Consider the following 27,153-nt stretch of genomic DNA (forward strand, 5'->3'; position numbering starts at 1 on the left):
TTTCGTACTCGCAGGAGAAGTGGAAGTAGTTTAGCGTATACTATTTACCATTGATGTTTTCTGAGTCAATTTGTCATTATCTCATTTTATACGCAATTAATTAAAATATTTGTGTTGTGCAATATTAAAAATGACGGCATTTTTTGGAGTTGGCGGGAATCCTTTTGCGACCCCTGTTGGTCAGAGAATAGGTAATTATTTGTTTGGAAGTTATCAGTTGCTTTTTAAAGAGGTGGCCACATATTGGTGGCACTGAAAGATTGACATAATTATATAACTTTGTTATTCCAGCTATTTCGAGACTGTGGATGAAGTAGGGCTAACTTTTGTTCTTATAGGCCTAGGCTATACAATCTTTCAAAGAACAATTCAAAAATTCCCAAGCATTTGGTTAAGCACCATCTGTCAAGCCCAAATCTAAAATTGCTCCTATCTAACAATGATAAATCGGTCAAACAGATAGTGTAAGTTAGGCCTAGGCCCACACACATTTGAATGGGATGCTAATAGTGTGAGAAAAAAGTTTGTTGCACTCAATTAATGAGTAAATGGCAAAAATCACACCAATTACGTAAAACTACACAAATTACTAAGTTTAATATTGTGGCCCTATCAGTTCAAATAATGTAATAACATTGTTTTGAATTTCTATAGCTCCTCTATAGGCCTATTGTAGTAACTTAAGTTTAGGTAGTAAATGCAGAATCAAACTAACTGGTTAGACCACCGGTTCCCAAACTATGGGTCGCGGGAGCAATTTTGATGTGTCGTGGGAGGAGACCAAACATTTTTTTACCGAGACTTTTTATTTTTCATTTTGTCCTGGAACGGTAATGGTAACTTGTTTGAATGTTGGTCTGTAGAGGAAATTGAATTTTTGCATTGAAAGGCTGATAAAGTATCAAATCCAAATTACATTAGGCCTATCACAAACTGGGTTAGACTTAGACATGACAAGAGAAGAGTAAGTGATCACAATTTTGCCAAAAATCAATTTAGGCTATTTCACTTTAAATAAATTTCAGCGGTAGCACAAATTCAGTTACTGCATAGGCCCAATCAATTAAAGCCGATATTTGGATTCCTGCATAGGGCCTATTTGAAAGATAAACATTAGGAACGTCTAGCTAGAAGTTAGATTAGTTAGTTGATGCAGAGCGCAGACGAAAACTAAAAAAGAAACAGGCCTAACATCGATTAGGCCTATGGATGTTTTTAAATCGATGTAATCGGTACATCGATGGTTTACCGATGTTACCATCGATGGTTGACCTGTCATCCAGGAGTCAACAAGGGAGTCGAATAGCTTGTCCCAAATTTTTAAAGTTGCTCGTTCAATTCCATGACAATGATTGGTTTTGACCCAGTTGCTATTTTCATTGAGCTCTTGCTAACTTAAATAACAGATTGATATGAGACATAACGACAAGACCAGGATTTTTTATTTTCCCCTAAAATAATTAAACATTTAAACTGGTTGAAATAACACAAGCAGCTGTCATATATCAAAGTTACTTTGTTGATTATATTTTAGGACATTTTGTTACGTTAACAAGTTTACCATGAGCTGTTATTTATGTTTCAGAACAAGCCACAGATGCGTCTCTGGCCTCAGAGAACTGGGGACTAAACATGGAGATTTGTGATATCATCAACGAGACGGAAGACGGACCAAAAGACGCTGTGAAAGCTTTGCGGAAGCGTCTACAGCAAAATGCTGGAAAGAACTACATTGTAGTCATGTATACACTTACGGTTAGTTAACTTACTATAGCGACTAATGGTATAGAACTGTGGGTACTTTGGTATTATAAATTACCACTGAAATCTTAAGCTTAAGACCACATAAGATTTTTGTTGGCGTGGTTAGATTCACTTAAATAGCAGTCTCAATTCAATAAATATCAAGTAGGTACTGGTATTGCCTTCTCGTAATACCCTTCCTTGCCTCTGTTTTCATTTTACCATTTTCACCGTGTAACTCAATAACAGGCAGTGCCTAACCAAACAGTGCGCCCTTCGCTACAGCTGTTGTTTTTTTGTTACAAAAGTGTGTTGCAGTTGTAGGAGATTGTGTAATAATATGGGATTGCTAAGGAGTGAAGATGGGTTAGAGCAATTCAATTTCCGGCTGAAATTAAAACAGTAGCCTAGGCTATGTGAGTGATAGTGAAAGTAATTTGTACACTTTCAATAACGCTCTGTTTTGCAAAACGTACCACTAGACCTAACTTAAAGTACTGGTAACTAATCCTAACCTACATGTGTGATCAGTATAATATCAAATGTTTAACAAAAAATATTTTTTATACATTAGACCTATTCCCATATCAAACATTTTTTTTTTTTTTAATCTCGACAGGTCAAGGTTTCAAATAATTTGTGCAGTGGTTTATGTCAATTCTGTTGTTGGTCGTGATGTTCTTGTTATATAAAACACGTACGTACATTTTTAAGAATGCAATAAACACAAGGAGACGGTGGTACGATTGAGACGGCTCAATCTGGGTACGATTTGGTGGACGATGGTCAAAGTTCGGGAGATGAGGGTTGAATGTTGCCTCCAATGAGGTTTCTTTACTTGTATCACATTTATGCCACCACTTGTAGCCTACGATAAAATCACACATGGAACAAACTTGGAAATAATGAAAGGTTTATTTAATTTCTTTTTTAATAGGTCCATGCCAAATAGCGTTGCAAACGACAAATTTTCATTTTTGTTACTTGAATTCTTGTTCAGTGGAGTGATTCAATCATGCTTTGTAAGTGTTTGTCAGAATTGCAGGTTTAGTTCGTTGGAGTAGGTAATGGTCTAGTCCTGGCACAGGTTACGTTCAAACATTAAATTGTTGTCTTACCTTACCTTACCTCCTTGGCCACTCGAACCTAAGAAGGTTTTTGGCCTCGCCAACAAGTTGCCTCCACTGCTGCCGGTCTGCCGTCAAGTCTTGAGATGCCCCCACTCTGCGTAGGTCCTTCTGGACTTGGTCTCTCCATCTCAACTTTGGTCTACCTAGCGGGCGAGTGCCTCGTGGTTGTCCATTGGCGATCTTCTTAAGCATACTTTCTTCTTCCCTTCTTTCTACATGGCCTGCCCATCTCAGTCGTCAACTCTTCACTATGACTTTGTCCGGTTCTTTGTACAGTTCTCGGAGCTCTCGGTTTTTTCTTATTCGCCACATACCTTCTTCATTTATAGGTCCGAAAATCTTCCTCAAAACTTTGTTCTCAAAAATGATAAGTTTGTTTTCATGATTTTTAGTTAATGTCCAGGTTTCCGAACCATATAAAAGGACTGGTTGAATTAAAGTTTTATAGATTCTTAATTTTGTGTTTTTGGTTAGTATTTTTGAACTAAATATTTTTGATACGTCCCAGAAACATTTGGTTGCTGCAATCAGTCTCTTTTCTATTTCTGTTCCTCTTCGTTACTACTAAATTGATGTCACTGTTAATTAATTCATGTCACATAAAGTAGCTAAGTAATCTTCTGTCGATATACTTCTAACCTGACAGCAATATTTTTAGAACACTATTTGGTTGTGGTTTCATGTGATAAGTTAACAATTTTAAAATTATTGTTTTATCATCCATATCCATACATTTGTTTGCCCATTAACATTATTAAGTGCAATCTACAGTTAGTGTTAACAATTGTTTCAATTGTTTATTACATTTCAACCAACAGTTTTTTAACTTTAAAATAGTTTAAGTTCTACAAATTGTGTAGACTGAAATATTAGTAGCCTAATCTGGTTTATTCTTGAAATTAGTCTTTAATAATTATTTATATTTGACTACCGGTACTGGTACTTGTGTAATTAAAACAATTTTTATTGTTATTTTGATCAAATCTGACATTTTCAACAAGGACCAATAAAAAACATTGAAAATAAATTAATATTCCATCATTGCAGTTTATGTAGATAATATAAGGAAGCATTTGAAATTCCATTTTCATAATTTAATAATTGATTACAATGTCAATCAATACTAAAAAGATAATTATACAAGATTATGACAAAATTAGACAACCAATATTTGTACAGCGATATTATATTTTAATACTCTTGTGTTATTTTAATCTAGATATATTGATAAACATGTTTTATAATTTTATAACTGGTTTCAAACTTGTTACTTAAATTTCCAGCAAAATTAACTCTCTTAGAAATTTTCTAAGAACAATAATGTTGGTTACCATTTTTAAATTAACTTTATTTTTAGGTAGGGGACTTCAGAGTTTCTCAACTCAAAAAATCTGTTTAATACCGGTACTCAATTTTAGAATATTACTACTTTAATTACAATTTGATTTATGGGATCTTATTATTTTCTCTTTAAAAACCCTTCATATTTTTCCACTCAGTAAAATATGGATATATTTTGCCCCTTAAGAGGAGTTATTAACTTCTTTGGGACATCTTCCTACATAATCAACATACAAGTAATTACTGTAGGTTACTGTACTTAATCCTTGGGTTTCTTAAAGAACTCTTTGCATTTTTAATACAATACTTTATGTTTATTACCGTAGTGAAAACACAAAAAAATCCATTAATTTTTTTGTACTGGAAAAGAATTTGATTTTAAATCAAACCATTGATCAAACTAAGAGCTATCACTAGGTTAAATGAACCTTGAACAGTTTTAATTTAATTTTGAATTGTGTATCAAGAACATTTATTTTTAGATATTAATTAAGAAAATAATTATTCTATTAGACTATCAATATGCTTAGCAGTATTGTTCAAAGTGTCGATGTCAAGACAGTGTTATGTTGCTTTGGAGATAGTTGTTGTTACATGATCTCAGCGTGTTGTTGCACAACACGTTTTGTTTGTTATTTGATGACTCACCGTCTAGTCTAAGTCACATGACCGCCTACTACCTTCAGGCTGTTGTCGGCTGTTTTCATTTACTATTCTATTACCGCACAGTATTCATTCACATCTTATGATTTTTGATCTGTTGATTTATTCTCTGAAAAAATCTTTGTTGTGATTTTCCGAGATTATTCCTCTTGATTTTCTGGAATAGTTTTTGTGTGCTCCTGGAATTAATTGTTAGCTTTCTAGAATAATTTTTGTAACTTCCTGTAATTATTGTTGTTATTTCCTTAATCTTCTTTAAATTTTATTTCCTTGAATTAAATTTAGTAATTTCATGTTATCTTGTTTATATTTTTTTTTGACAATTTTTCAATTTCCTGGAACAGTTTGTAATTTTTCCATTGGGCTATTAAACTGAACTATGTTATTTTGTAATATTTATGATTCTTGTTTTCACATTTGGAATACTTGTATTACTTTAATTTTTGTATAGGCCTACTATTTTTTAAACTCACTATCCGAAAGAAAAGTAAAAATATAGGTATTAATTTATTTGGAACATAACATAACGTAAACACTTTTTAATACAGATAGAGGTAATAAAATTTTAGGAAACAATATATTATAATAGTACCGTTCTAAAAAAAGACACGTAATTGGTACTTATCAAAATGTTAATCATTGACAATGTAATTTATTTTCTGTCACTACAATCCGCAGTATATGTGATGGATCATCAGCTCCATCATTCCCAACTCCAAAAGTCATATCTACCATCCTAATCTTAAGCATTTTAGACAGCTTTCTTTTTAGTTAGTGTTTTCAAAGTTACATTTAGCTATTAGTAGTTCTTCTTTATAATCATAGTTTATAGAGTAAAGTTCTTGATCTGCATAATGAATCATTCCTAGCAGTAAATGACCATTAATTCCATTGATCGGAATGGCACTGAACTTTTCAATGACTTCTAATACACAATATTAAATATAGGAATACAGTATGTATTAAACTTATTTTATTAAGTGATGTTTTTATTTGTTTTCTGTGTGAAAATTTTTGAGTCGGTGAAGATGGGGGGGTTGGATTGGAGATTAAGACTTTGGTTTTGGTAAATCTCTTCAACCAGGAGTCAAATTATTCTTATTTAAAGTATTGCGAAGGAGTAATTTTTGTAAACCCCAATACTAAAGGTGAAACTTAACATTGTCTCATGTTAGTTATTCTCTCACAACAACTGTGATTGTAACATTATAGTCGTTCATAATATTCAGCTCTGATAATTAGTTTTGAATTAATTCTCTATGCTTTTTAGACTCTGTAAATGACTAGAGGAATGACAAAAAAGGTTTAAAAGTAGTTTAGTTGCGAAGCACTAAACATTTTTAGCAATAATATTGGGTTAGAAATAACTGTTAATGGTTAAAATGGCTGATTGATCCATAACACAATTACACACTGGTATTCTAACCAACCTCACATTAATACTGTATTCAGTTTTAACATATGTATTCAAAGTGATTCGTTTTCTTAAAGACAGTGTTAAAGTGATTAAGTAACACTCATAAAATCTTTTGTTAACTTTTGTCCTAAAATACTTGACATTTAACTCATTCCAAGTACTGTACAAGTGGTTCTGCTAAAGAAGCGTCAGTGAACGGAAAGTGTGTAGACGGTGCTTATTGCATTACTCCTTGTTTCCCTTGTTGTAATGAAAGACTAATGGACTTTTCCTCTCCCCCCCCCCTAACTCCCCCCCCTTACTTCCCTCTTTCGTCTGCCGTCTTGTAATTCATCTTCTTTGACATTCAAGAACTACTTAGTTTTCACATTTTGGCATAATTGGTTTCCTTTGTGTTGGTCTTTTAAAAGTATTACTCTATTTTTTTTCCTTCGATATAGCCTACCATCAATTCATTATGTTTAGACAGGTTTGGACAGTGTTGTATTTTGTCTCGAATCCAAGTGAAAGATGAGTGTATAGTTATTTTATTTAAACAAATTTTTGAAGCTCTTTAAATTTTGCACTTGGCTTCCATAGTACCTCAGTACTGTGTGGAACGTAGGGTGATCTGGTACAGTACAAAAGTGAACTGTACTAAAAATTTAGTTTTGGAAATGGGGCGCAAACCCACAATATCTTTGCGTTGAATCCGTTGTCAGTTGCGCTAGTAAAGATACTGACTCATGCTTTGTGTAGTTTTGTTACTGACTTAATCAGCTGTTTCTTTAGTCAAGGATATAAAAAACCGATTGTCAAGGACAGTCCTGTCCAGTTTCTTAGACAGCCATGAAAAAAACTACTGACTTCTCAGAATTCAAAGGAATATCTATAAATCTTCAATTCCTAAAAATTTAAGCATTAGATTTTGAGATTGGCCGGATTAAAACATTGTTATGTTATATTATATTTTTCATCGCTAATAAAATGTCTTTCATAAGCTTGTGATGTATGTTGCTGGATTTTACGATTGAATTACAAATTGATCCAAGTTTAGCTTGTAACTGTGAACGGACATTTTCAGGTGTTGGAGACATGCGTGAAGAATTGCGGTAGGAGATTTCACGTTCTTGTTTGTAACAAGGAGTTTGTTCAGGAACTGGTGAAGCTGATCGGTGAGTATCTGTAGTCAATGTAATATGTTTACGCAAAGTTGATAAAGAGTTAAAGTCGATTGTGTACGCAATGCTAAAGGTGTAATTAAAAACATTAGGGGTTATTTTTTAAGTTTTTATGATTTTAAAGACATACATGTAGAAAATAAATCAAATATTACTTTAAATATTAATATATGTGGATCAGGTATTTGGATCTGTTTTTTAACTGCCTTCATCTTAAAATTGTCAGTAACAACTGAACCCAAATTGATATTACTACTTAATTGACTTTTTAAAATCTTGGCCATAAAAAAATAATTTTTTATCTCAACCAGGATTTTAGAAGTTAAGAAGAGTCTAAGTTAACCATTTTACCTCTAAGCCTTTAGAATTGTAAACGGCTCATTTCACAACTGTATGTGATAGCAGAGAGATAAGATGTCGCTATTTGCACTCAATTAACTCTCACTTGCCTTCGCTTTGGTAGTATTTTTGTTTGTTATTCACTTAATTCTGTGATTTCAGAATACGTTGAGTTTGAAATACAGGTTTTTCATAATGGTGGGGTTCAATTATTATCCCTTTGAGCTTGAGTTGGACACAATAGTAGCATAACCAAACTTCCACTTAAGTATCGTAAAAACTCAAAATAAATAATATCAGCAAACTGACACATACTTTCTCCATTAACATTTCAAAAACCCTTTTAATGGGTAAGCAGTGAGAGTAGCCTAACTATGACAATCTATGGGGAAAATCTTAAAAATCGCAATAACTTTTGATCCATAATTTTTAAAGCATTGGTAGTTATACCACTTTGTTTAGATTTAAAGGACTATAATATACTAAATTTTGATCAAAATCGCTTGAGCCGTTTTTTATCAGATTTTTCGGTTGTGCCTAGGTTTTTATGGGGAAATCACAAAAAAAATCCAAATTTAAGAAACACGCTCTTGCTTGTTAAAATATACACAATTAAATTATTGATACACTGTAGATCAAAGAGTAGGATAAAAAATAATAAGTTGTAAAATTATATTACATTTTCAAACTTTTGACATTACAATGATTCAATGAACGCAATTCAAAAAGGCAATTATTTATTGCTCCATGTCCATTTAATCGTATATCTCAGTTCACTCACTGTACTACATTTTCCTTTCCTATCTGATTCTTACCAAAAGATAAACAAAATTTTTAGATTTGCCAAAATTGTCTGGGTTTTAGATAATCTGAGAAGAAAGAGTGATAAAACAGGAAGTCTGGGATTCTTAGAGTTCATGTAGTAGGGCAACTTCTGCCAATCCCCCAGTTTTATAATTATAAAAAGTTTATTTGAAAAAGGTTGAATAAAACAAGTTACAAAAATCATCACAGCTTTTTAATTGAATTTTAACTAAACTGCTTGAGCTATACAGAGCTTGAGATATTCAGGGCTGTGTGAAATGTTTGATTTTTATCATAAACAGGCTATCAAAACCCCACCATTATTTTATATCCCCTGTATAAATAAGCAGAAAGAATACCTTTGTTGTATTTATAAAAAAAATTAGTTTAATGTTACAAGGATGAACAAACTAATGGATTACCAAAAAAAGCATTTTTTAAATTTATTTTTTATTTATTTAATTTTGAAATTTAATTTTTGTGTTTATTTTTATATATTGATTTCAGAACCTAGCATTGGCTGCTGATCTGCATGTGGCTTCCTTCTTCTTTTTCATTTTACTCAGTACTATTTTTTTTACTACTTTCATTCTTAAACTTTCTGCTCGTACTTTTAGTTCAGATTGATAGCTGATAGGCTGATAAGGAATTCATTCATGTTATAAATTTAAAAATTCAAACTTCTGCAGATACTTTTTCAACACTTTATTGCTAAACTACTTAAATTTGTCTACTTCTTTTGTGTTGTTTCTTCTTTGTGCTCTCAAATATTACTTTAACTTTCAAGAGTAAATAATATAATTGTAGTAAATACTACCAACCTATTTTGACAGAATTTAACTAAGGGTCTATTTAGTTTATTGTAAATCAGGATGGTGTAGGATTTCAATATGCTCCAATCAATTAACTTGCACTGCTTCTAATCTGGTGAAGGGTATTATGTGTTTAAGTTAAAATTTATTGACTTGAAAGTAATAGCACAGTACAGGATTCACAGCTCAGATGTAATTATTAGTGTCTTGGTATTCGGTGTTAAAGTGACAGGTTCTACCCTCGGCTAACTTAAAAAAACATTTTTTGCTTTCCCTTAAAACGTTTGTGATTTTATATGTCACTGACAAATAAACAAAAATTACAACTAAAACTATTTTCTTAACCGGTGTTTCTCAAACAAAACTGTCAACTAATGAGTACACTGTATTTCTAGCTTTTATACTTGTAGACATCCCATTACTATATTATGTGGCCAGTTTTACAATATAAATTGAGTTTTTAAATGTACGTTGAAAATGGGCTGTCAATTACTGATTTTGGTTGACCCTGCCAACTTTTTAGCCAAATTAAACTGACAAACATAGTATCTTTTATGTAAATCAACTATCTCAGTATTAAAAATCGAACGGAGAAAATTGAATCTCTACAGTAGCGCAACATACGAGAGAAATACTATGTAAATGAATTTAAAAATTAGTAACAGTAGATGGATATATTTGTTTTCTTATGTCGACACCAGTAACATTTTTACATGAGAGAAATTGTATAATGTACTGAAATAATGCTTTTGGGGAAAGTGGTCGAAACCCATACGTGTTGTGGATGTGCCCGGAATTAAATCCGTCATATTGAAGTCTGAGACGCTAATCACTAGGCCAGCAACACACCTATTGCAAGCTGTCTACTTTCATTATCCAAAAGTCAATTTCTAGCTACAATCTGAACTAACGGTATTAGACCAGAGAGTTGCTTATCAGTGTATGGTTGCAGCCCCCTCACCCCCCCTCTCCTGGGTACAGAACCTCCCCCCCTCCCTGCAGAATCTATCTGCGTTCTCCCTCAGCTCGCAGTATTCTCCCATAGGAAACGGCGGAGGTTAGACATCTTGCTCTTCGTTTACTAACTCTAGGCTAGCCTTGTGCTTCTACTAACACAACTCTCCGTAAACTAACTTAGGTTAACTACATGCGCTTCTACTAATACTATAGCCCAGGGATTTTCTACGTATGGTAGTCAATAGTCTGACTATCTTAGATTTGTTGTCTTCGAGTATGAATGATTGACGAGTGAATAGATTAATCACTTTTATCCACTGACATTTCAGACTTAATGTAGAGCGCCATCTTCAGGTTGACTTGACTTCCAAGAGTTGACGTTTTTAGTTATTTACGTATCAGTGACTTGGCTCCCCACATCAAGACTGATCGGTGGATTGAAGTGATTCATCTATTTTGAAACGGTCATCACCCAAAACCCTGTGTTTAGTTTGAGACCATGCAAACCTATACATGAAGATCAAAATAATGACCAGGTTTGGTCTTTAGAGGCTCAGAATGTTTTTGGTTCTGAGAGAAATCAACCAAACACAGTTTTGAAATGTTAATTGTTTTTTAGGTAAGTTTAGCGAAAGAAAGGAAATGCAACAAATATTCAGAGTGGTTCGTCACACGTTTGTACACAATCGTGGAAGTCCTGAAAAAACTGATACCCTTCAATGTGGTAAATCAATTTCACCTCCCTATCCTCTAACAAATCCTGCAATATAATTCAATATACAGTAAAAGTTTGACTCACCTTATGTAGACTACTTGTTGATCCATATCAAACCTGTTGAAGGCTTTGTTTCCATTTTTTTGTATCAGTCAATAAATAATTGGTGCTATGAAATGATATAGATTTGGAAATTACGGCATCTTAGTTTTTTAAAAATAATGAGTAGAATTGAAATTTTATGGTAAATTGGCCAAAGATAAGATACATATCTTTTAGTTGATCTTGTGAGTCAGTAGCTCAGTCGGTAGTGAAACTACTAAGGGCCGTAATGCCGAGGGCTTTAAATCTGGTGCCACCACAACAATGGTATCACTACAGTGCATTCTTGTACTGTACTGGCTCATCGCTTGTTTTGCTGATACGTTCCAGTTAGTGGTCTCTTAATTTATGACATCTACACCATTTTAATATTTTTTGGTAAAATGGAGACTATCACCAACACGAGGATAGTAGGATCATTGTATTTACTTTTAAGAGGAGTTTGGGTTTCTTAAAAAATTTGCAATCGTAAAAGAGAGGTAAGGAAATTCCTGGGCTACTATTTCTAACTATTATTTTATTTTACTAACAAAATACTAATAAACTAACATTTATCATAGGACCTCACTCTTCTTCTTAAAATTCTAGGTATTGAAATTCAAAAATCTTCTCAACATTGAGACCGTGATTACGTTCTGTGCCTAAAATTATTAATTACAAATTACAAAGCTTAAACATATTTAGTTTCTTGGTTACGTTTATGTTTATACAAATAGGTAACAGGTTAAAATACCTGCAGAATTGTTAGGCTTGAAAATTTACTCTTAGATTTAAAACCAGGGGTCGTCTGACAGCACTGCTAAGATTTTAACATCCTTAAAAAGGCCATTTTAATAATAAATCATTTCAAAGTTTACTGCCATACTAATGAATTAAATTTCTTTTGCGTTACGGATTTACCTCTAAATTATTGTATGGTAAAAAATTTAAAAAATGATAAAATTATCTTATGTCAAATATTTTTAATTTTAATTGATATCAACAATTAATTATGAGTCCTCTTTAGCTTTAATTTTCTCTAGCATATTAAACGTTGTGACATCGCTTTATGAAGCATTTCAAGCTAATTAGATGTGTGTAGTTTGCTGATGTCATGTTGTAATACTTTCTGTAACCCTGTACCATTTATTCAGTTGTGTTGTTTTGAATGTGTGAGAGTGTAAACATAACCTGCAAACATAAACTTATTGTGTGCCTAAAAAGTTTATTTTTTATTTTAGGGATGATGCCTTGTTTGTGTCTTCTCGAAGAATAAAATAAATTTCCGTTTTGATAGATGTTGTGCTAATACATTTTATGAGGGACACAATCAATTTAGCAGCTCTTTCTATGAGAGATTAAGCATTTTTTACCTATGTTATTTTGTATTAAAACTAATTTCAAGCAAATTTTCTGTGTAAATACTCAAATAGTTTTTCAACCTTATATGTGTACAATTTTTCAAACTGGACCTGCAAGTTCATAAAAAATCTTATAAACTCATTTATTGAGCCAATATACTCAAGTAATATGCCAAGTCGAGGAAAAGTCGTACATTCTGGAAGTCAAAGAGTTGCATAAATCTTATTGACTATTTAACAAGGGTTGCTCAACCAATGTAACATGGACTACTGTACTAACATTGAATATTGTAATAGAATCAAACCTTTTTTTGGATAAACGTTGCTTTAAAATTACACGCAAAACTAAGGAAGAAGGTATAGATACAGTCAACTTACCAAAGAAATAAATTCCAGGCAGTTAAACGCATACACAAATCTTTTTGAAGAAACATTGAAGGGGCAAATCATTAAATTAATTGTTTTTTAAAACTTTTTGTGTGCTGTCAACTGTTTGGAAATCTTTTCTCGGATATTTCAGTTGCATCTTTTACCTAATGCATTCCTAAGACAAGTTCTTTTTCCTAAAAAAACAAAGATGCAAAATTGTAATCTTCTAATCAAAAAGCAGTACAGAAGGATTGTTTGACCTAGGTGTGGTTACGTTCGGTTTGCAGGACCCAAGAATGATCCTCCGACGGCTGTACAGGAGAAGGTCCTGAGTTTAATACAGAGCTGGGCGGACGCCTTCAACAGCCAACCAGAGATGAGCGGAGTTGTCCAGGTAGATTAATTGATTTGAATTGTCAACTCTTGAATTAAGAATGAGTTTCAACAGTTCCACTAAAATTCACATTGGAAGATTTTGATAAGAAATTGTTCTTAATGTATCACAAAGTGAAAGTAGTCTCGACAATTAGACATAAATTGGCCTTGGTAAAATTGACTCGAGTAACTCGGAATACAAGAACAACCTTTGTAAACATGTTAGAAGTAATTAAATTAACATCTTAAACCTAATCAAGAAGCAATCGTTGCAAATAACATAAAAATTACCATCAAAGTAAAACACATATTTGCTTTTTTCAACTGTTATTTAAGGTAAGGATTGAATTATTCCAAGTAAAGTCCAAGGTTTGCACTGCCATTTTAATATCTGACAGTTTTGGTGTATAGCTTATTTGATTTCTAGCAACACTGAAGTATGGCCTATTGTATAACTTGTGCACATCTTTCTTTTAACAGTGGATTTTACTGTGTTAATTATTTTTGCTATTTTCATAGATGGTTCAGTAGTGTGTCTGTGTTTTAGATATACCAGGACTTGAAGTCTAAGGGTATTGAGTTCCCAATGACAGATTTGGATGCTATGGCTCCCATCCACACACCTCAGAGGGTGAGTGGCATTCAAGCCTACCATGATCTGATCCAAAGAGTAAGAGCCTTTATGTATGCAATTTCTATTGATAATAAGAAGAGTAGTAATATTGGCTAAACAAATTGGATGTTTTACAGATGTAACAAACTGAATTTACATATTTTAATGCACTGTAACAAACAATAGGTTTCAATAAAATAATAGGATGTCACAAGTCGAGTGGTTTAAGTGCAACATTTCTATTCCAGGAGGCCAGGTTCAAATCCCGCCAATCGCAAAAAAGACTTAGTTCTATGATAATGCTATGACTCAGTGGTCAGAGTCCAACTCTTTAGAACACAAATGAGATAAGCTCAAATTGGTGGATTGACTTTGAAATTAAAAACATCCCCTATACCTTATATGCAACCAAATTAAGAGGTCACTTTTAATGAAGTAAAATATTTATGGCTAAGTAATTGTAATTCCCTGCTACATGATATATACATATGATCTTGCATCTGGTTATTCCTTGGTCTGGGCAAACTTCCACAGTCCCTTTTCTTTAGCAATCCACCATCATACTTCTGTTATCCATACTCTTTACCTCTTCCTCTTTCCTTCAAGTCTTACTCTTATTCCCTCAATCACTACCAACTCCATTTTCCTGTTAATACTCTTTTCTCACTTATTATCCTCCAGTATCCTGTCATATCTATGTGATAATGCTGCAACCCCTAGGTCCAGCTTGAAGTAATGTGAACAAATTTTGGGCTTGTGCCTAGTGTACTAGGACAAAAAAGTATCCCATCATAGTTCAAAGTCTCATCTCTTATCGTACTCGTATGTGACAGAGTATACCGGATGGTGAGGTGGCTGTAGGAGTGTCAGCTCTGGCGGCTCAGCAGGCGGGGACACTCGGGGCCACCAAGACCCCCACTAGTCCCCGCCTCACCCCAGACCAGCTGGGCAAGCTGCATGGTGAACTGGACGTGGTGCAAGGCAACATGGCAGTCATGAGCGAGATGTTGAGTGAACTGACTCCGGGCCAGGAGCATCCCAGCGACATACAACTACTCAAGGTAAAGTGTGTACGCAGAACTCTCGTCTAGTTTAACAAAACATAAAATAGTCGGTTCACCTAAGTGTTGACGAGTGAGAAAAATTGTTGTAGTTAAAAACTGGGCCCAGTTGTTAAAATGTTACTGTTCAATTTTGTTTAAGCCTTGGCTGTTTATCATATGATGGCAGTGAAGTACCGTTAACATTACGGTTATAAGCAAACGGTAAAGGAGGCAAGAGTGATAATACAGTACCCACAGTCGATCACAATCATTTCCTACCTTAGGCCCGGTTCACACGAACGACATACCTAGCAGACTAGGCTTGGACTAGGTAAGCACTAGGTAAGCACGACTGGGTAGCGGACCTCAGGATCACACCGGTTCACACGAGCGACATGTCCACAGACTACGTGAAAATATCGAGATCAAAATCACTCGGTTCCATCACTGGTGCACAATGAGAACAAAGGTAAGAATGCGAGCTGCAGCTCGACTACCCGATCGCTCGTGTGAACGCTCCCATAAGGCTACATGTACTGCTACGCAGTTCGACTGGACGACTGGGTAGTTGCCATGACGGACTGGGAAGCGGGGCCGGATTAGGTTTTGGGACATCAAGCTTGAACACGACTAGCTAGTCGGCGTCCTAGGCTCGTGTGAACAGCTCCATTTGATCCTGTGGTCCGCTACCCAGTCGTGCTTACCTAGTCCAAGCCTAGTCTGCTAGGTTTGTCGTCCGTGTGAACCGGGCCTTATAAGCCCAAGAGCTTTATCACATCGCTGCCATTTATAGCCATTTTCTGGGAACTAGGAACATGATGAAGTTGAAGGTAATGATAAAAAGTGATATTTTGCTATCTTAGTGGAGGATAATTTTAAGATCTGGTGAAATGAGAAGAAATACTTCATTCTTCAGACACGTCACAATATATTCCTCAGATATCATAGCCTTGTGTTTGTCCAGGAGCTTCATGAGACGCTGAAGACAATGCAGGCAAGGCTGGTGGAACTGATCAGTAAACTGGCCAATGAGGAGATCACCGAGGAACTGCTGCGCATCAACGACCTTCTCAACAATATCTTCCTCAGGTAGGCTACAATCTTATTCTCCAATGCTCCGTAATCCAACTCTCTCTGCAGACGATTGAGCATTGTGAAATTTCAAGTTACAAGCCCGAATAAATTACTTCAGCATAGTTTTAGAGAGGAATCAAATTGTCACATAGCCAAAGTCATTGGTGTTTGACAAGATTTGAACCTTGAGGATCAAAGCTCCGCGCTCTACCACTAGACCCGGTAGCTGGTTTTTCAATAGTAACACATTTAAATTGTACAAGGCATTTAATCCAATTTTTATGCATCTTTAATTCATTTTTGGTAAAAATGTCTTTAGCTTTGTCTCGGTGAGATACCAAGATATATTCTAGCCTGAAAGAGTCATTGTGAATAAATACACCATTGTAGAAATCAAATTAAATTAACCATGGTTTTCATTTTTCTATGGTTAAAAATTTAAATTATCCTCCAATATGTTGTCGACCTACCTATTTAAACAGGCAACCTTAGCTTTTGAAGGTGAGCATAATAACCACTTGTTTACCCAGATAATTGTACGCTAAAATATGATGAACATGATTTTGTGCATCTGTTTCAGATATAGCAGGTTTGAGAACAACAGGGAGATGGCGGCGAGGGCTAGAGAGGGAGTGGGGGCGGCAATGGGCGGAGCTGCAATGGGCGGGGCAGCAATGGGCGGAGCCTCCCTTATAGATCTGAGTGATGAAACCACCTCACAATTGTCTGGACTGTGTGAGTAGATAGTCTTTACCTTGTTCTGTCTAAACCATTGTATTATTACATTTTTTAGTTGATTAGCAGTGATAACACAAGGTTCTATCCTGTAAAGATAAGCGAAGGTTTACTGTAGCTTCAATACTCCATTGTGCTTTGTTGTAATTTCATATGAGTGCTCACATTATGTTGACGTGTTGGCAGCTCTGAAGGCAGCGAGTAGCAGCTCGGCCCAAAGCGCAGCGGCCGCTCGCCCTGACAAGGATGACGAATTTGACATGTTCGCTCAGAGCCGAAATGTTACCTACGAAACATCCAAAAATGGGTAAGACACATAGTTAAGTGAAGCACTCTTTCAAAATTGTAATGATAGATGAGTACAAGAAAAGTAGTAATTTTAAGAGCTACAACCTGACCTGTCCTTCATTTGGTGTGATGTCATAACCTTTTCTGTTGCCTGCTTATGTGATAATGTATAAGGAATTATAAGTAGTTATGAGAATAATAGTGCTGTTGGTACTTGTTGAATTTATAAATTTCTCTTGTATCTCAGGGGCAGCAGCACATTCGAGGCTAACCTTAAGCCAGACCAGATCAGCGGGAGTTTGGGAGCCGTGGCCCAAACTAGGTCTCAACCACAGACGCAGGCCAACACGGTAAATATCAAATAGTGTTATGTTGTTATGGGTTGTAGGCTAGATAATTGAACTATTCCCATCTACAGTTCTAAACAATTTATGGATTATAGATTGTCTTAAAAGTTCTTGATAAAATGTCACAACTACATCCTTAGGAGAAGACTAGAGTTGGCAGTCTTACCTGAGAAAAAATTTTGGATTACAGGTTTCCTTGATTAGAAAACATCTATCAGTACAAAAACTGTATAACATTACATTAACAGAGAGCCTAATTAGAATATTTAACTTTCTCCGTTAATAATACAAACCTTTTCACCTTCAGGAAGGACATACTTTACACAGAGCTATACTTATTGAGGTTTTTAATCAAAACCTCAATATAGTTAGTTATTTATTAATTCCACTTTTCAAATAATATTTTATATTGTAGGTTTTTTTGACAAACACACAATGCTTAGCACAGCTTTAGGATACGACACTGCTTTGGGTTGCCACAGATTTGAATAGGCCTAATCCAAATGATGAAAATTATGTACAATTTTTGTTAACAACACCAGAAAAGTTTTTGAATGAAGAGATCTAATTTTGAAATATAATAATGTTTTACCTAATTGGTGACTTGTCAGATTTGTTTGACATAATCATTTCATAAAATAGTTTCTTACATTACATGAAAAAATGTCCATGGCTGTCACTCATATTCATACAAATGGTTGATATGTCTACAAACCCTAAAATTTGTACTGCTATTAAATATCTCAGAAGGTTGTAAAATAACAGCATACTCTAAATAATAAACATATTTTTCTCCATTTTTTGTGTGAAAGAATCTCAGCTATTTTATTTTAAATATTTTCCTAAACCTGTGACATATTTTAGCTGCAGAAACGTGTGATAAAAGTAAGTTTGGATTTGTTGCAATTTTTGTTTGTTTTTGTTTTTGGTTTGTCACAATCCTATTTGTTTATAATATTTTGAAACTACTATATTTTCATTTTTAGAATTCCAAATTTATACAAGAGTTTAACTGTAAACCTCCAAACATGTAGTTTTGCATTTTATTTACAGTCAATTTTTGTAAAAGTACAATTAGATTTTGTAATAGGGGTAAAACAACTACTAGGATTAGACTTTGTTACTAAACGTGGATTTTGACCTTCACTTATGCTTTTGAGGTTTTCTTAAAAGTTGTTGAGTTATTTAACATCGAGTGGCATATACAATATACACTGAGTGACTATACTAGTACGTAGCTTAGTACAGTGTTGTGTGTTGCTAATATGTTATTGTTGTATTGCTGGTGGTCCAGGATTCCATCATGGGGGTAAGCTGCCGGCCGAGATTGCCTGTGCTTGTTTAGATATCACTCATCTCACCCACTAATCATTGTACTCATCCATAGACAAAAAGAATGAAATATAGACTGTCAGCCGTGCTGCGGTTACCATAAGTTCCGGCGCACACCGCTGTAGTTTACGTAGCGCGTACGCTGTAACTACCGTGGCGATCCCAGCGGTGTGCGCCAGAACCTATGGTAACCGCAGCACAGCTGACGGTCGATATTTAATTCATTTTGTCTATGACTCATCGCAGACCATACCTAGTGCATACAAACTGTGGCAATTTGTTTTAGTGTGTTGTTTTAAGAATTGTTGCAAATATTTCCCACATCGCTGAGTTCAGCATAAATTTTACGATCGATGTGGATTCTGATTCTTGTCTAGAAGAAGAAGAATTGAACATTTATCATTGCGAGGTTGGACAACTATCACAACTATCAAAGGAAAGCTAAATAAATTGCCAATTTGTTCTTGTGCACTAGGTTTAGAATCAGATTTTTTACTCAAATGTAATACTTCTACATGTCTATTTGTTCACTGCACACTTTCTGAGTGTGTTTACCACTGAATTTGTCCCATTGTCTCGTTTTCAATGATTTGCAAATGTTTCTTTTCTGTATGTATAATTGTTTTTATTGGATTGGAGTTTATGGTTTATTTACACCTAACCTAATGATTTATTTATTTACTTTAATAGGAGTATATCTGTCAAAGTTCAGTTTCAATCAGCATTTCACTTGGTAACTTAAATCAAGAAACATGTCATAAAAAATACATTCTTAACATATTGTAATACATTTACAAACTAAAACCATTCAAGTAAAAACTTTCCTTGTAAAATAAAAATAACTTTCTAGAGTCAATAATCATTACGTAAATTAACTACTCGTCACCTTTGGAACTAAAAGTTTTACCAAATTATGTTATTTTAACCAAACATACTTAGTGCAGCTATCTAAACAATAACACTCTAGTGTTGTCAATAACTCAGAAATTAGTGTAGTGTAGATTAGCAGAATAACATGTTAATGTTAACACTTTTTCTTTTAGTAAGTGTAAACACTTAATTATTATAAATTTATACTTTCATAGAATATTCTCTGAAATGCTTATCTCTTATCTTTTACATTTAGGAACCAAGCATTCTTAACTTAAAGCAAAATTGTCTAATTGGATATTTGTGTTCCACTGAAAAGGTAAATATCAAATTTACATGATTTATAGGCAAACGGTGGACATAAATTTAAAATATGGCAGAAATGCAATGACTTAAGATACAACTAAAAAACACATCTTGTTGAGCTATGCTATCTGGCTAAAAACTTATCTTGTTTCAATTGACAATTTGAACAAATAGTTGAGTAAGTAATAAAATATTTGATCAATGTATATTTGTAAATCAACGTTCACCTAGGTGTTTTCCTTTGAGCAAATTTAAATTTCATAAAATTACATTATCATTCCATCACAAACATGCATGATGGCATTAGTGTGCACAAATGAAAAGATTGAAATTTGCATTTTGAATGCAAAACTGTCATAGTTCGGATTTCCAATGGAGACCAGGCCAAGCCCAACTCGTACTTTAAAGAACAATAAACACATACGTCTTCAAGTCACAGAGTAATTCGTTCCATTTGTTAAACTTTCATCTCTAAACATTTTGCACTAAACTTGTAGTAATTACAATTACTTAGCAGGCACACACAATGTTTTCAGCGGAAAAAGTTAATAGGTTTGATCACAATTTTTTTACAACAGAGTCGTATATTCTGCTATGCTTGTATAGTCTTGAGTCTTGACTGACATGTGATTCAAACCCTCTATGTACAGTGCTTTACCTGGCAAAGAAACAACACCTTTTACCGCTTTGCGGTTTTTATATTTTCATCTTCTTAAAATACATAACAAACCATTTTTCTTACATGTTAAATTCAGATTGTATATTGCATTATACATGCTGTCCTGGTCTCTATTCCATAGTGTTGTCGGAAATAAATAGTTTACATTCAGATATTCAAACTGCTCCAAGATTTATATTGCAGACAATGAACTGCATGTTACTATGCATTTTGACAGTTTGTAACTTCCATTCCCTATAACTTATAATCTATGAGTTGTGTTTAAGCTGATTTAATTTTACAAGTTGAAAAACTGTCTTGCGTTATGATTCTTCAAACCTTAAACAAATTTCATAGAAAAAATTTTCAATGAAAGTTATAGTCTTCAAATAGTACAAATGTTTCAGCCATTTTTTTAGGATTCGTCAAAATAACGAAATAGATGAAAAAAATAATTATTCCATTATTTTAAGGTTATCTTATAAAAAGATAGGGCATTTGCCAGGAATAATTAAGGAAATTGACAGGAAAGCAGGCTTACCTTTAAATAAGTCCATAGAGACACATAAAACATCACAAAATTAAAAGTAGAAATTTTCGTGGTCACTGACCACTTTTTCAACCACTGGAGATTCCTAGTGGAATATAGTATCTCCAGTGGTTGAAAAAGTGGTCAGTGACCACGAAAATTTCTACTTTTAATTTTGTGATGTTTTATGTGTCTCTATGGACTTATTTAAAGGTAAGCCTGCTTTCCTGTCAATTTCCTTAATTATTCCATTATTTTGTCACTTATACCCATATTTTTTCCAAATATTTAAAAATGTTGGCGAATAATTTTAAAATTGTTATTATATGATATTTAATTCAAGTTTGTTTTCCAGATGCATAAAGAAAGCGACTTTGATGAAATGGCAGCTTGGCTTGGTGACGAGGTAATAATTCAATTGAGTTTTTAAAATTTAAACTCTTTAGTACAACTCTTATAAGTTACTACTATTGTTTGTGGATGAAAAAATATTGTATTGTTTATGTTTTTTGGATAAAGATTCTGTTCCTATCTTTTGGTGCGACAGTACCTAAAATATAAAAATATCCTGTACACAACAGAACACAATTATTGAATCCTTAGGCCTTCTAGGTTTTGTGGTGTTTGGAAGGTAATACAATGTTTGGGTTCGTAGGCTTCACAAGAGTCGCTGACGTCTAGCGAGTTTGAGAGGTTCTTGGCCGAGAGAGCGGCAGCCGCAGACAACCTGCCCACCCCTCCCTCTCACTCTCCCTCCTCACCCTCCCACGCAACTCGACACAGACGCGGCAACAAGGAGCCAGAGGACGCATCACTTTACGCCCTCTGAGACTCAGGTACCTGTTAAATACCTGACTGTCATAATAGGTTTGATTGGAAAGGTCATATTAACTTTTTAGGAGACTGAGAATTTAGGGGACAAACTGTTAAATAGGATAGGATAGGATGAGTAGGCTTACCTTAAAAATTGTGGACCATTCCACTTCACAAAAGAAAAAACTGAATATCATTGGCAATGAAGGACTTCCAGAATATAGTGACTCTTAATGTTAAAAAAGGGGCGAGTGGCTTTGAAATATTCAGTTTTTCCTTTGTGTTTCCTTTTATGAAGTGGGGTGTCCACAATTTTTAAGGTAAGCCTGCCTATCCTGTCCTTTGTCTATCTTAATAGGCAATCTCTTATTTGACAATGCTCTTGATAATAGGATTGAACGTGGATTAATAACAATCTCCAATCAAGCTAAGCAGACAGATGAAATCTGTCACTACAGTAGGGACCACGAGAGTCTGCAGTTGGTGGCAGCCATATCACAAGACAAGGCTAGTGCGACGTTGCCATATCGCCCGTTGTTGACACTAATTAAAATACTAAACAATATTTTCAAATCAGCTGATAGTATTAGATTTGGCAACAACGTGCGGTTCTCATTGGCTACTTCGAAGTCACGTGGTAAATAGGCTCCTCCCACAACTGCAGACTCTCGTGGACTGTACTGTAGTGCCATATTCTTTACTTACACTACCATTAAGACCAGTCTCTCCTCTATGCCATAGTTGTTTTCATCTTCGTAGCCAATAACAATGTGAGGAGACATCAAAGCATCTGCCAAATATCAATTGTGCTCTGTGACTCCTGTGGGTCAACCACTATTGAAATTTGTTAACAGTTGATGTGTACGAGGAAAGTTTATGGATATAAAAACGTGTGCATAGGTGGTATAGGAAGACAACATACTTTTGCACCATGGACAGCAAGAAAATCAAGCAATCTCTTTTTCAGTCAATATTTCCCCAACTTTGATTTCTACTTCAAACAAAACTGATCACAACCACAGCCATGCAAAGTATAGTTGACATCAAACCAATGTTTACAGCCGTCTCCAAACTCCCTCCTACTCTAGGTGCACATTTTCTATGTCCAAAAACTTTTCTTTATTCACATACATTAATTAACGATGCATTTAAATACAGGTTGACCCAGAATACAGAACTCAATTAACAATTGGGAGCGATGATTTTCCCCCACATTGTATTGGCTATTACATCAAAACAAAATCATCAAGTATGACCAAATCAATGTTTGAAAGAAGCCACAAAAGTTTTTTTATTGAGAATACTTTGGGCCACAATTACTTTGCATTTTTTGGGGCTTTGCACCAAATTAAAATAGCTACTTTAATTTTTTTTACCTGACTCATAGCCTTGCATACCTTGAAGAACCTGTATTGTTGTTACAGTGTAAGAGAGTGAGAGTGTCTGTGACGTACTTACCTTCTCGGATGTGTTGCTGAGGCTTCTTTCATCCCAACTGCCAAGTGATGGGGGAAATGCCACACGTTCAACACTTCAACATTACCTAACAGTTGGTACATGTATGTTTTTATTACTTCATACGAGTATTCTAACCATTTAATGGTTGACATTTTTGCAGCTTTGTCATTTATGTGATTAACCGTTATGTTAATGTATGAATATTTTTGTGATCTAAACTTTCAATATGATGGGTAATATTTTATAGATTTCCCTGCCAATTTTTTTGGGAGTTGAAGCATTAAAGCTGTTTCAACCTATATTTAAGAAGTATTCCAAATTAAATAATGTTTATCATTGTATAAAGTTTAACCATAGACTAACCAACACAAGTAGACTTCTCGTCCCATTGTAAATTTGTAAGCATGTTTTTCGTGTTTTGTTCATGTATGGTGACACTGGGCACAAGTGTCGATGAAATTTTGTTTCTAAGAGATTTTTTCTTGACTTGTGCTTTGCTGTTTGGTTATATAACTAGGGGACAAATTATTGTTTATGATTATTATTTGGTTAAACGAGGTTTTAAATGACTGAAATAACAAGAAACAAATTGTAAACAAAACACGACCTTTTACAGTACACCATACAGAACTAACAATAAAACTGTCTTCAGCTGTTCCATAAGGATGAGAAATCTACTAAGGGACTATGTTTAATCTATGGTTTTAACCCTATTCTGAGTTTTGTGATATTAATATTTTCAATTCACGCAAAGGACATAAACTCCAAACATAACTTGCCAAATAACATGAAGTTAATGCTGTATCAGGTTCAACTGTTTTCAAATTTGGACGGAAGACGGAAGAAATAAGTTTCATTATGTGTATATTATTAATTTACATTTTTACTGAAACTTCTTTCTTTGTTACTGAAGCAAATTAATTTTGTTGGACAGTTTCCAAACAAATCCAACATCCATTCCTTTCTTCTTTTTTGTAGTTAAAAAGAAATACGTGTTTTGATACTTGCAGTATCACGCAACACATCCGAACATAAAGTACGTATCGCTTTATTTATTGTAGTATTAAACTGTTTGTCCGTGGTTCTGTCAAGGGTTGATTGTTTGCAAACTTTCCTCCGATTGTTTTTATTGCCACTGTTATAAGTATGAGTTTTTGGTAGGTTAAGTATCTAAATCAGTTTTACACAGAGGTGTTGCTAACTACGTTTTATCTCTTGATAAATTTTGTGATCAGATTTTCAAATCGGTATACAATAGATTTGTTTATTTATTTTTGGTCAGGTACCTTTTTACTTTTTGTAACAAATACAAACATAGGAAATGCAGTTTTTCTAATGAAAATTTATTAAAATTATTTTTTAAAATTAATTTTCCTCTCATTTTAAGATTTTAAACACCGTTGACCACGGATATAACTAGACATTCGATTCATATATTAAAATTGTGGCCAGTTGTAGAATAATTATAATCATAATTTTATTCAGCCTCTGACACAATATGTTGTTTGTTGTTAATTACTGGTTATCTTGTAAATCTACAACTAATTAACAAAGTAAACTGAAAGGTTGTATTATTGTTAATTATAGCAAATTTTTATACCTTGTTTTTACAACTTAGTTGCTCTTTCATAGTAAAAAGAGGAGCTCATTTAATTTGTTTCAAGAGGTTGGCAGTCTCGTTTATTGCACATTTTCCCGTCCACAAAAACGTTTGATTAGTATCTCAGTTAACTTTTTTTTAAGAAGTTGGCGGCCTCTTTTTCCATGCATTTATCCGTTCACATAGACTACAGATCTGTGCGTGGAATGTATCCAGCAAAGCAAGGGGTGAGCCGGTAACAAGTGTAAACTGTACTGATAAAAGTAAAAGCAGGTGTCTGGATCCGAACAACATCGCTGCGTTTGACCCAAAATCCGTGGTGCTACCAACTTATCTTACTCGCTTAGTTCTATTTGAAAACGAAATTGGTTTCAGCTGATTCATGTAGATGGGATGTAAATGGTCAAAGATGGTGGAATCTATATATTATGAAATGCACCATCAAAACTGATCAACATTTAATTTAGTCCTAAACTAGGGAATTGAAAATAATTCGGTATTTGATCATTTGATGCTTCCCAAGCTAAATTCCTGTGTTTATATCTACTTACGTAAAACTAAAATAAAAATTCCCGTGTAAAACTGACTTTACATACCTATGTTTGGATGGTGATGTATATATTATATAAATTTATAATATTTAAATACTAAGATATGTTATTATTACGTAGAATTAACTGTGAAACAACTCTCAAATGAAATAGTAAATTTGTACTGTTTTGTGTAAATGAATGTTAATCTCTAACATTCTCTTTGAAGGTACATTCTTTTTATCTATTAAGAAATACAAATAAGTGGGTTAAAATAGTTTTATTTTACATTATTTGGTTTTTTCTGGCCACCCACCTTTTATTCAGCATGTAATTTAAATTTTGAGTAATTCTAGTCGGAAACAGAGATTGGATTCTGTTTGAAAAGTTTATTTAGTAATTTAATAACCATTGAATGTAACTCAAAAGATCATGAAAATTTTGAATGGAGTAACTAACGACGGGTGTCTATTTGAGATTATTTTATTCCATTTTTTAGTCACAGAACGGAGGAATTCCTTTATTTCACTAAATGTAAGTTAAATGCAATGAAATGATTTGTATTTGAATTTGTGTTGATCAGGTTTTTTTATGTCACATGACCTTGATGCATTATGTGAAAAGTATTTAAGTTTGAGGTTTAGGTTTTTGGAACAAAACCAGTCTGTGACAGAACAAAATCTATTTTATTGTTAAGTTGTTGTTTTTGTAAATTTAAAAAGGAAGTTATTTTTCTTTTTCAGAAGATTTTATGGCCAATAATGAATTAAGTTGCCCAGTGTATTCTGTGCAAAGTAGACTATCTCTTGTTTGGAAATGTCGGATTGCCGGGACCGAAATATCGTCCAAACTTTCGGAAGATACAAAAATGACAGGATGCGGTTTTTAAGCGACACATGCGTGCAAAATTAGTAATCTCCAGGACAAAATTAATATAGACTAAAGCAATAACATCTGTAATTGACATGTTGCTTAACGGACAACGGACAGGCTTTGACTTCATTTTTCATGGCTGTGGACAATTCTGCAGCTCTGGGTACGAGTCATTTGTGAGAAGCATCCAACTCTAATGGTTCTGAACCAGAGGTAGTCTACTGTATTTGTAACTTTTACGTGCATGTACTAAATTAATCTGCAAACAAATTTCGAGACTTATTTTATTTCTGAAGCTGGGCTCAGAAATTGTATCTTTGTTTAAGTTTGATTTTAATTTACACTGGCTGCTTATTGAGCCGTAATAAGGTTTGTCTGTTACATATTGTATACTAAACATATTTTATTTATCTACTTGATTAATCAGATTATCTTATTTTTTCTTATCAATACGTTTTTTTAACCTTGAGATTAACTTTGGTTTTGTGTTTGTGACTTTAACTTTGCACTTTAAGATTTTACATCCACTTTTTATTATTGTTGATGGGATTAGTTTAGTTTTGACTTTGAATCAATTCGTTAAAGATCATTCCGTTGTCATTACCTGTGATAATGCTTGTTTTTTTATTGCAACGCTGCAAGTTTATTTGAAATATTTTTTCATAAATTGTGTAAAGTGGTAACGATTAATGTATCGCTACACAGGACCATGAGGTTGGTATGTAAACGCCTTACATCGTCGTCACATTCGTGTTATCAAATGTGTAACTATATTGTGTAAGTATAAAAATAAATACCTAAGTTATTGTTTGAATTA

The 27,153-nt window shown here is 33.9% G+C and overlaps 1 protein-coding gene across 6 annotated transcripts; it reads left to right on the top strand.

The window, feature by feature from the left end:
- Positions 1–27,153, top strand: LOC129003797 (TOM1-like protein 2). Of its 6 annotated transcripts, none has more exons than XM_054432099.1 (15): positions 1–191; positions 1,586–1,755; positions 7,358–7,448; positions 10,362–10,466; positions 13,180–13,286; positions 13,815–13,937; positions 14,714–14,941; positions 15,888–16,012; positions 16,578–16,732; positions 16,919–17,039; positions 17,268–17,370; positions 18,232–18,252; positions 21,418–21,468; positions 21,718–21,898; positions 23,300–27,153. In XM_054432099.1, the coding sequence occupies exons 1-14, from the start codon at positions 131–133 to the stop codon at positions 21,889–21,891; spliced, it is 1,635 nt and encodes a 544-aa protein (XP_054288074.1). In that variant the 5' UTR covers positions 1–130; the 3' UTR covers positions 21,892–21,898; positions 23,300–27,153. The 6 variants fall into 6 exon arrangements, with proteins under 6 accessions (XP_054288074.1, XP_054288075.1, XP_054288077.1 ...); XM_054432100.1 differs by lacking the exon at positions 18,232–18,252 and adding an exon at positions 18,662–18,676; XM_054432102.1 differs by having other exon boundaries at positions 13,815–13,898.

The sequence above is a fragment of the Macrosteles quadrilineatus genome, unplaced genomic scaffold (assembly GCF_028750875.1).
Source record: "Macrosteles quadrilineatus isolate MER2022 unplaced genomic scaffold, UCM_ALF_1.0 Scaffold_9__3_contigs__length_116548681, whole genome shotgun sequence".
NCBI lineage: Eukaryota > Metazoa > Arthropoda > Insecta > Hemiptera > Cicadellidae > Macrosteles > Macrosteles quadrilineatus.

Excerpts from the sequence above, each read along its gene's own strand:
- LOC129003797 (XM_054432099.1), top strand. The coding sequence starts at position 131 with ATGACGGCATTTTTTGGAGTTGGCGGGAATCCTTTTGCGACCCCTGTT. Across the intron at positions 1,756-7,357 it reads TAGTCATGTATACACTTACG|GTGTTGGAGACATGCGTGAA; the intron begins GTTAGTTAACTT and ends GGACATTTTCAG. Across the intron at positions 16,013-16,577 it reads CTCAACAATATCTTCCTCAG|ATATAGCAGGTTTGAGAACA; the intron begins GTAGGCTACAAT and ends CATCTGTTTCAG.